The 11,249-nt window shown below is 36.3% G+C and overlaps 2 protein-coding genes across 2 annotated transcripts; one reads left to right on the forward strand and one right to left on the reverse strand.

Annotated features, from left to right (window-relative positions):
- Nucleotides 1-5,300: 5,300 nt before the first annotated feature.
- Nucleotides 5,301-7,294, forward strand: LOC111412110 (cytochrome P450 83B1-like). The gene is made up of 2 exons (XM_023042886.1): nucleotides 5,301-6,351; nucleotides 6,479-7,294. The coding sequence occupies exons 1-2, from the start codon at nucleotides 5,458-5,460 to the stop codon at nucleotides 7,091-7,093; spliced, it is 1,509 nt and encodes a 502-aa protein (XP_022898654.1). The 5' UTR covers nucleotides 5,301-5,457; the 3' UTR covers nucleotides 7,094-7,294.
- A 2,048-nt stretch (nucleotides 7,295-9,342) lies between these two features.
- LOC111412119 (60S acidic ribosomal protein P3-like) lies at nucleotides 9,343-10,362 on the reverse strand. Its single transcript, XM_023042898.1, has 2 exons — nucleotides 10,095-10,362; nucleotides 9,343-9,734 (listed from the first exon to the last, which is right to left on the reverse strand). Exons 1-2 carry the CDS (start codon nucleotides 10,290-10,292, stop codon nucleotides 9,567-9,569), a joined length of 366 nt encoding a protein of 121 aa, XP_022898666.1. The 5' UTR covers nucleotides 10,293-10,362; the 3' UTR covers nucleotides 9,343-9,566.
- Between the last annotated feature and the right edge of the window lie 887 nt (nucleotides 10,363-11,249).

Consider the following 11,249-nt stretch of genomic DNA (forward strand, 5'->3'; position numbering starts at 1 on the left):
TGCCTAAATTTCTTATTTTTCAATTAGACAAAAATGCTTCACATTAATAACAAGTAGAAAACATCACATACTAGAAATAATTTTTAAATAATATATCAATGTGAATCAAAATTAGGCTTCAAATCTTTGCGGATAAACATAACATGATTAGGTAATCGAATAGTAGTGAACAAATCAAGTAATTGTTCAATCAATAATAGTAGTGTTATCAGATCAAAAAATAATAGTAGTAGTAGTAGTTAATTGTTCTTATGGTTTATCCAAATCAATTATCTCTAATATAGCTACACCTTCTTCTACTAGGGACCTAAAAAATTGCATCCTAGCATGATAAGGTGTAGCCCAACCTTCTGCACATGGATGATGGTACTTGTACCAATTACAAGCAATAGGTGGCATTGGTCCACTAGTATGCCAATTTACCCGTACACAATCACATAGAAAAACATAAGTAGAAATATTATTTAGTTAATTAAAAATTTAATTAATTTGATGAATATTTACTGAGACAAAATGGTAGTCATTGACAAATCCAATTGCAACAATCTTATGAGATGCGATTGCAAGTGGTTCATCCCAAAGTGGAAGAAATGTAAGACATTGTTGTTGGCTCAAGTGAACAAGAAAATTTTTATATCTTGAGGTAATAACATGACCCATATCCGGCATAGTCATCCAATACTCACGACTCGCTGAACCATCAAAATGAGAAAGTGAATTAATCAACTCATGGACCATATCATCATTTCCATAGAGTCTAGAATAATCATCAAAATGAGATTCAAGCTCCTTTATTAGGTCTTTTCTGACCAAAGACCAATTCTCTTTCACCTATACCTAGAATATTAGCCATGGCCTGAAAACCACAATTGTCATCTAGGGCTACATCTTGCACATCAACTATGTAAGGTCTCAAACGAATAGGAAACGAATCAAAATGAGCCATGGACTTTGATCCACGTGCTCGATACACCTTTTGTTTTTGTCGAATTGGAGGCTGGCTTGATAACATGGGTTGACTTAAATGTGTAATAGAACTATCCAATTGTTGTAACGTATTGTCTTGTCCAGATAGAACTAACTCAAAATACGATGGGTCTCAACGAGTAGTTACATCTATTTTTGAAGATGGAAGACCCTTTGTCTTAGTTTGGACTTGTGGCTCAACTAATGATGTAGAACTCGGACTAGCAATTTCTTTCAATTTTTGTAGGATTTCTGCGTTCACATGATCATTATTATCTCGGTAACATTTTTCAATCATTTCAAATAATTATGCACAATTAATTTCGGATGTGTTACCTTTATCAAGAGGAACTAGATCAAGCTTTTTCGAATGAGAGTGTACTCTTGATAAAGGAATGGGTTGAGATTCTTTCTTATTCTCTGAAATCTCATGGGCACAAGGTAATCCATGTGTTTTTCGTATAACACATCCACAAGTTACCTTGTCAGTTCCTATGTCATCAACTCGCTTGGACTCTTGAAATATCAGATTCATTGCAATTCTTGATGTAAATCCCCTAAGCTTTTTAAACAAGGTAGGTTTGAAATTATGTTGGACAGTACCCAAACTCTTTTCAAACGACGCTTTATTATCTGTATGTTGTAGCTCCAATAATGCATGAACTCTTGTCCATGATTTGTCAAAATTACCTTGGGGGAAGAACCTAAACGCCTTTTAAGTTTTGCATGTGCAGATTCAACCCTACCAAGAAAAATAAATCAGTACATTAGCACATTTAATAATGCAAATAGCAATTTAATAATGCCAATAGAAATTTACCTATTCGTTGTCGTGTTTCCAAAGTGCATGTGTAGATTTATCCAAGCTATCACAAACTTCTCTTTATATTGAAGAAGCCATGAATTCATTACATAATCAAAGCTCTTCTCAAGCAAGTTCACCAATAAATCAAACAAAAAGAGTACAGTAATTACTTAATACAAGAAAATAGGATAATTTTTCATAGGACTTCAAAATCAAATTGTAATCATCTGGATAATTGGCAATCCGTGGACTTGAATTCCTGATTAGAATTATATTGAGATAATAGGTTAGTGATCAAATTACTTGAGTATTGCCTAATTTTTCCTAATTATATTCATGTAGTTTTTCTTAATCTATTAGGATTCTAGTTAAACACAAATTATAAGATGATTTAATGAAAGTAAAAATTAGTGGATCAATTTAGAGTTTTGTATTTTTATTTTAAGTGGAAGTTGTGATTTCAAGAGATCTGGTCTTGACGCAGCTGCTTTAAGAACCAACCACTCTTTTGAAATAATAGTTTGTAATTAAAGAGCCACAATGTAGAAGGTTAGAGAGAGATGCTCTCAAACTCTAGAGAGAAAAACACTCACTAGAGCTGCCTCATGCAGTGCTGCCTCATGCACTGTGAGCTCATTCTTCCTTGTTTGAATTTACCTTCTTTGGTATTTTCGAATTTGATTTGCAGATTTTATTAAAGTTTGTTCAGTTTCACCATAGTTTGATTTTGAGGATTTCAAATTCTTGGAGCCTTAATTTCGGCCAAAATATGGTAGGTTTCTTGGATGCTTTGAAACTTTCACTTTGGTCAGATGCATATATACATCATCCGGCCAGAAAATTTAGAGCTTTACTCATCCTTTTATTTAGATTTTCAAGCTTTCTTCCTCTCATTAGAAGACTTGATAACAACAGCAAAGTTTGTTGCATGGTTTATGTAGTTTTTCTGCATAGTTTTGCCCATATTCTTGGAGCTTCTCTGGGTATCTTTAAAGATTCTTAGTGTAATTTGAACATTGCACTGGGATTCTTTATGATATTTTTTCGGATTCAGTTTTAGGTGTAGCTTGAACTGTTACTCCAGATCGATTTTGGTCAGTATTCAAGGCAGTTTTCTGGTCAGTGTGGCCTCGTGTGCAGTTCCCTCCAATCTCAAATTGGTCTAAGCTATTTTGAAGCAGGGCTGTTGGTTCCTTTGGCATTCGAAATATACTTGCAGGTGTATTGGAAGCTTATTTTTGCAGTTTGATTAGTTCAATTCGTGACTGCTTTCATTCCTTGGCTGGTGGGTTCATTGGTTGCTGGCTAGTTTCGATCTAGTTCTTTTGTTGATCAGCCAGATTCTAGCTAACTTTGGGTGGTTTCGTCCAACTCAGTTGCTTTCAGTCTGGACAGTCTTCAGAGATTCATATTTGGTTCTTGAAGTGTTTGAGGATCTGGTGTTCATCTTCATATGTTGAAAGTTGTATGTATTTGTGGTGATATTATTCAAATTGTAAATTTGAATTGGTATTGTTGTCTTACTGTCAACTAAGGATCACATGTTCTGCTGGCTAGATTGTCAACTTTCAAAGTTAGGTAATTAATATATCTTGCCCCTTACGTAAGTTTAGTATGTTAGGACCTTGTCTCAGTTTTCTTTGTTCTTTTGGGATACTTATCCCCTACTTTTTGGGATTCTGTAGTCTATGCTTGCCAGCCTTTCCCCTGGTGTGAGTTTTAGTTTTGCTAACACGAGTGGAATCACACCATTTAATTCATTACGTGATTACTGAATGAAGTCTTGGATCCTTCGTATCAATAATTTGAAATCAGGAAAGTTTTTGGGCAGTCCCATTTTATCGTAAAATATAGTAAAATTTGATTTTTAAAAGTGGATGTACTTATAAAAAGCATAGATGGAAATATCGCTACCCTAAACTAAACCACTTTCACAAATTCTAAACAAGCTCGTAATCCCGTATTTCCAAATTGTTGAATGAAACATAAAGGACTTGTTAAAATACCCAAAAATAATACCTTTGCAAACAGTGGATGTGAAAAGAAATAACAGTCGTTAGCTATAGTCTATAATAGGTCCAGGTGTAAAGACGATGGCTTATTCATTGTTCAGTGGGACGACGACAGTCAGAGATGGTGACTAAAGCGATGGCGAAATTAGTAGGAATTAATGGTTTATGCGGTAGGTAATAGTTCTAGGGATAAAAACAATAACGTATTTGTTGTTCATTGGATCGTCAGATGCCGAAGATGGAGACATAACCTGAGGCAAAATCGGGTGGAATTAAGAGTTTTTTGGTGAAAGCGTTCGGCGAAGATGATGGGTGCAATCAATTACTTGTACATTTTAGGAAAAATTGCAGCCGAGGTACCAAATTTTTCGCTTATTAGCAGACTTTGCTCAAACCTTTCATTTGTACCACCGTGAGTATTAAAAGTTTCAAAAATGTGCAGCTCAAATTTAAATTGACAGTTTTTTGAAAAAATTTTAAAGGTTTATTACTCACAGTGGCACAAATAAAAGATTTGGACAAAGTCTGCTAATAAACGAAAGATTTGGTACCTCGATTGCAATTTTCTCTACATTTTATTGGACATCAACTTTGACATTGTCCCACATGTCCCAGCATGATTGGGCAGCTTCAAAACACCACACACTTTCCCGCCTAAAACATTTTGAGTTGCCCAAGAATGTACAAATTAGAATGTACAAGGAGCCTCATTTAGACGGGTGTGGTGAAAGTGGACGTCTGGGTCTAGGTTTGGTTTTGAAACTTATCTCAATTTTCATTTTTTAAATTTTATTTTATAATGATCTTACCAGCCCATCTGGAACACCTGGGTCTGTGTGGTCACCTTTTAAAAACATGATTGAATTAAATATAAATTTATTGAAAAGTACACGCTTTTGGCGCAGTGTAGTGATTTTTCAACATAGATGATAGCATTTGTTAACGTGTTATAAAAAACTAAGATAAGATAGAAAACAATGATAGTGAATTGAAAGAGACAAAATTAAATTATATATTTTACTGAGAACAAAATCCTATAAATTATTTATAGGTTATAATTAGGCTTTACGGTTACAATTAAAAGGCACAAACAAGTATAAAATGAAAAATATGATCGTTATCCATCATATGAAATAATCATATTTGATTTTCTATTTTTTGTGTGGAGTTCGTACCGAAAATATTTTTCATTCTCATTTTTATATTAATATGTACTAAACGGAGCCAAATCTATTTAGATCATTCTTTTTTTGGCTGACATATTATGGAGAAAGAAAAGTAATTATTTAATTATTTTTTTTAAATTAATAAGTTCTGCTTGAAAAAGTTACTGTCAATCAAAATTTATTCCTCTCTAAAATCCCAGAATTATTAGGCCCTATTCGTCACAAGGGGCCACCCTCTGTGATAAGCGAGGAGGAGAAGAGACCAGCGTGGCTCCAACCATATGACACAGACTAGTCATGTTATATATCACATATAATTCTGCCAAAACTATGAATAGTCAGCAATAAAAACAAGAATCCCAAAAAATTTTCGTGGGATAATGAGTATCTCCATGTATAGAAAAATTCTCGTACACATATCAATACCAACATTTCTCTCTGTACTAAGGCAGCGTGATATTCAGAAATTCTCATTTTCAAGTTTCCATACTTGAATCAAGACTCTAAAATGATCCTATACTTCCTATTACCATCTTTATCTGCTATTTTCCTTTTCCTGATTCTAAACCAGAAAGGATTGGTGAAGAAATCCTTTCTTCCGCCAGGTCCTCCACGTCTGCCATTCATTGGAAATCTGCTCCAATTTGATACCGCCTCTCCTCATCTATATCTATGGAAACTTGCAAAGAAATATGGTCCTCTTATGTCCATGAAGCTTGGTTCCAGGCCAGTACTAGTGGTTTCTTCAGCAAAAATGGCCAAAGAAGTACTTAAAACCCATTATCTCACTTTCTGTAGCAGGCCTAAATTTCTTAACCTTCAAAAATTATCCTACAATGGTTCGGATGTAGCTTTCGCGCCTTACGGAGAATCTTGGAGGGAAATTAGGAAAATCTGTGTTCTTCATCTCTTAAGTAATAAACACGTGCAATCCTTTACACCGGTTCGAGAAGATGAAGTATTCTCTATGATCAGAAGGATATCGGATTTGGTGCGTTCAAATCATGATCGACTTACTAACTTAAGTGAAATAGTATTGTCTTTCACAAGCAGTTTAATCTGTAGAATTGCTTTTGGAAAGAAGTTTGATGATCGGGAAGGATCAGTAGTTAAGAAGTTTGATGAACTTATGTACGAAGCTCAGGCTATGCAGGGTGGCTTATTTGTTTCTGATTACTTGCCTTCATTCAGTTGGGTGGATAAACTCTCTGGTATGGCAACTCGACTCGAGAAGACATTCCAAAACATGGATTCATTCTATCAAGAACTCATCGACGAGCACCTGAAGCCTAACAGGTCGAAATCGATGAATAAGGATATTCTTGATCTCTTGATCCAGCTAAAAGAAGAACAATCATGTTCACTGGAGCTCACCCTGGATCATATAAAAGCAGTACTCATGGTAAGTAATCAGCTTTCAATAGTGTTGGTTCAACATATAAAAGTTTGTCTTTGGACAATGTTTAATTGAGTAACCGTACATAACTTTCAAAATAAGTAACTTACATGTTTTTTGTGCTACCCGATAGAATATATTTGTTGGTGGAACGGACACGAGTGCAGCAACGATAATTTGGGCAATGACAGGCCTGATAAAGACTCCAAACGCGATGAAGAAAGTACAGGAAGAAATCAGAGATCAGGTTGGAAATAAAGGTCGAGTGGACGAAGATGATTTGGGGAAACTTCCCTATCTAAAGGCAGTAATAAAGGAGACTTTGAGAATGTACCCTCCAACTCCACTTCTGTTACCAAGAGAAACAATGAAAAGCTGCGTTATAGAGGGATATGAAATCCAACCCAAAACCATAGTTTACGTCAATGCATGGGCCATTGCAAGAGATGCTGAGTATTGGGAAAATCCAATGGAATTCTGGCCGGAAAGATTCTTAAATAGTTCTGTTGACATCAAAGGTCAGGATTTCGAGTTTATCCCATTTGGATCCGGTAGGAGAAACTGCCCCGGGATGTCTCTAGGACTTGCAACGGTGGAGCTTGCACTTGCCAATCTTCTCTACTCTTTCGACTGGGAATTGGCTCGTGGGATGAAGGCCGAAGATATTGACACAGACGTTTTACCAGGAATTACAATGCATAAGAAAAATGCACTTTGTCTTGTGCCTAGAAACTACTTGTGCACATAGTGCTCGGTCAGGAAAGATTTCAGCTTTCAACTATGTAAAATATAGTGAATTGGTGTGTACCCTTTGAGGTTTGTTGATTGTTGGCATTGTTTCATTGTGAAATAATGTTTCTTAGCATTTGTACTCTTCTCCTTGTATGCTAGACTGATTAAATTCAAAATAAGTACTTAATCTACAGTTTCCCTTGTCAGAGAAGATCAATACATGTTTCCTTTTTTTTTTTGTCATGTTTTAATTAGGATTGTTCTTGTTAAGCAGATATTCATATTCTTATACCTCTGCTATCAAAGCATAGAGAGAATTCCTTGTGAACATAACTCCTACAGATATTTGTTCTGTATTGAAAGAGAACTCTTAATTCATTCAATTTGCCTCGGATTATCTACAATGTCAATTTTGTGCAATCACCCGACTCGGAGATAAACCTATAAAACAGGTTAACTGTTGGACAAATCAAAGGGATAAAGTTACTGCTAAACGATCCAAATCCATTAATATCGTAGATTACTGGTAAAAGCAACTGGAAGTAGAGCTATCATGGATCACTTGTAGTTAATATCATTCTCACTGCCATGACAGAAAGGGCAGACCAGATGGTTAAAGGTTAAATGTGTCCCAAGTCTAATAATACCCCCAGTTATTCACGGAAGCATCAAATCTAGACTGACAATTTCTTTAATTGAAACTTACACACACGAAGTTGCAAACTCTTGAAATTCAACTGCGTAAAATTGACGTCCCAGTGGGTATATACTTGATACCTTGAGATCCACAGAGCAGACATGGAAGTCAGCAAAGAAATAGAAGTCTGTTTTGGAGGAGAAGGTGCAGACGTAGTATTGAGAGTCAGCCCCCACATGATTGACCATAGCACAAGTCTCCACGGAACAGAAGAACTCCGACCAGTCCTTCCTAAAGTTGTCCCAAGAAGTTCAGAACCAAAGGTGTGGCTCAGGATCCCAGCTGCTTGGCATCGGAAAAAAGCTTGTGCATGCTCACGCGTCTCCCCGTGCAACAAGTTACTAACTATAGGGATGGCAATCTTAGGGATTACATGGTCACACTCCATGCAGAAAGTAATTCAGAAATTCTCTAACACTCATTGAATTTCAACCTCTCTCAAATACTACACAACCAACTTAAGCATTTGGGCGTGTTCGCAAACGTGGCCCGCTTTTTCAATGGCCAAGCCACCTAACATTCCCTTGTTTTGTAGGTTTCCAGTGAAGTTGTAGGTTTACCCAATTGATATTCAGGAGTCCTAACGTCGACTATTTGGTTTTGGAGGAAGGGTTATGTAAAAAAGTAGGCCTAAACAATCATATCTTCGCTCCAACACTAAACAAATAGCAAGGATTGAACCTAAATGACAATAATGGAAGTCAATGATATCATTGAAGAAGTTTAATCAAATAAATCATTATTTATCCATAATTCATTGTAACGAAAAAAGGGGCAGGGCAGGGCAGGCCAACAATAACATCCCCCCCCCCCCCCCCCCCCCGCCAACCCCCCCCCCCCCCCCCCCCAACACAGCTGAGAACTTTCTGCTCCTCACTTGGCTACCCAACGTTTACCATGGGCACGATAACTGGTACACCAGAGGTGCATCCTTCCCGGTACTCTTAAACTTTCAAAAGAGCTCAACACAAATAGATCAAAGCATATTGTAGATACCACAAAAACTCTGACTGAGTTCATAAAGTCCCATCTAGAACTGTCCATACTTGACCAAATACCAAAACCCAAATGGTGATATACCACAAAAGTGAGGGTGAACGAGGGGCAAGCATAGATGAGCTGGGCTTAGCTAATATTAAGAGAACAGCTAAATCACAGGCTCTCAAGAAAAATCAGAGATAAGGTTACCTTTGCATTAACCCCCCAAAACCTATCTTCATAAATTCCCTGCTAAAATTTTGTATAGGATAATGTATGAAAAATGTAGTGCTTGTTTGGTAGGGATTTTGTTAATTGATTTTTTTGACCATTAAAGATAAAGTGTCTTACTTGTGAGAGAAGAATTCAAAAATGACGACTGGAATAGTGAAATAACGGTCAAAAAATTGATATTAATTGGATTAAAATCTTTACCAAACATGCTCGTAGTTTCTTAGATGAATAATCAAACATGAAAGCACTTGTCACTTGGTAATAAAGATTTGAAAATATTTCTTCACCATTAACGCTGCCTCAGTGCCCTCTTCCAAACCAAAACAAACACGAAAATAGAAGCTGAGGGGCCGTTATAATGAAAAGCAGAAAATGCATATCCATTGCCATCTCAAATTTGTAGCAGAGGTAAACGCTACTGAAAAATGCAGTTATGCTAAACAATCTTTCACCATATATATTCTATACCAAATAAAAGCAAGCAATGTCTGTGAATCCATAATTCATATCATCAAAATTTCGGCTTAACCAATTAGTAACATTTAGAAGTAGGCAACTATAAGAAGACGAAACAAATATACTAATCAAAGAGAGAGAATCCCATGTCCTCGTCACTTTCCTCTTTCTCTTCCTTCTTCTCCTCAGCAGCAGGTGCCTCAGCTGCTCCACCACTAGCAGGAGCCGCAGCAGCTGCAGCTCCACCTCCTCCAATGAATGCACCACCACCAACAGCACCACCAATAATCACCTGTGCCATTATAACAGATTCAATTATACATCGCAAAACAAGTGTATCCTCTGGAGGATCCCAATAAAAGAGTTCCCAGAATTCAAAAATATGCATGTAATTGAACAAGATTTTTCACACTAAAATAATGAAAATTCGGATTTTAACAACGCAAGAGATTGTAGTAAAACAACGCAAATATAGAACTATAATTCCAGCATGGTAAATTCGGAAGCCAAACGAGAACACACCAATGTTGCACGCTTTGCAACAATTATTGTACCTTTCCACATTTGACCAAAACACAATTATAATTCCCAAACAAGAGCTAAGTAAATATATATATATCCAAAAAACGAAAAATTCGATAAACAAAGAAACCTGGAAAACGGCGGATGAAGGAGTGACGTAAGAGAAGGATGACTGGACGGCCCCGGAGGAGTCGGCGGAAAGAGCGGCTTGGACGAGCTTGCGCTGAAGATCGTAGGTGGAGCCAGCCGACGACTCTAGCTCGCCATTCAGCTGCTTAGCCGTCCACTCTTCGTCTGAACACCTGCAAACGAACGTAAACACTCCCATCTCTCTGAATTTGATCGGATTTGGATTTTAGCGTGCTGTGTGATGCGAATACCGAGGCAAGGGTTAAAATTTTAGGGTTTTTGTTAGGGAACGTGTGAAGGTGATATGACTAAAGTGTCCTCGACTTTATTCTGTAATTACGACTTTACCCCTGTTTGGTTTAAATTAAAATCAAATATTCATTGGATTTTTATAGAAGTTGATAGAATATATTCTTGAATGAATATGCTACTTATACACAATATAATATTCACCCTCCTCACGTGGAAGAAATTCACCTTCGATAAATTATATTTTATTTGGAGTGGATCCTCATCATGTAAGAGGATGGACATCGTTTTGGACCCCTTGATGTACGTTTAGCATAACCCTCAAAAAATTGTAAGACTCATGATATGTGATTATAATTAATTATTGACTTAATTTTTAGTTCAATTTTTTATTTGAACCAAACTCGGGATTAATTTTCAATTTTCTTTTGCTTTTGTATAGGGATTTTTCCGTCATTAGTCCTTAACTTTGACCACGTAGCAATCAATGTAATCAACCTTGTTTTTTATTAAAATTTGTCTCCAACCTTTCATTAATTAGAAGATTGGTGATGGATTTGTAACAAAAAGAAAAAAGTTAGATCATGATTTGGATCGAGACCAGTCCCCACAATAACAATAAATGATTCTTCTCTTTCTAAGCAAACAAGTAAAATAAGATGAGTCGGTATAGGTGCAACATTATGGATGGCAAAAATCTAGTCGCCGCCCCTGCTCTTATATTATTATTAAAAAAAAAATTGTGCTTGTGAAAATAATTTAAAGAAATAAATAAATAAGTAATGGGGTAACAAATTGAGATATTTCAATCTCTGGTGTGCCCAGCTCTGCTGCCATCCATGCGTAGCATGATTTGCAATTTGAATAATCAAGAAAAATGTGCCTCATTATGGTTTGTACAAGTTGA

Source organism: Olea europaea, chromosome 2 (assembly GCF_002742605.1).
Source record: "Olea europaea var. sylvestris chromosome 2, O_europaea_v1, whole genome shotgun sequence".
Classification (NCBI taxonomy): Eukaryota; Viridiplantae; Streptophyta; class Magnoliopsida; order Lamiales; family Oleaceae; genus Olea; species Olea europaea.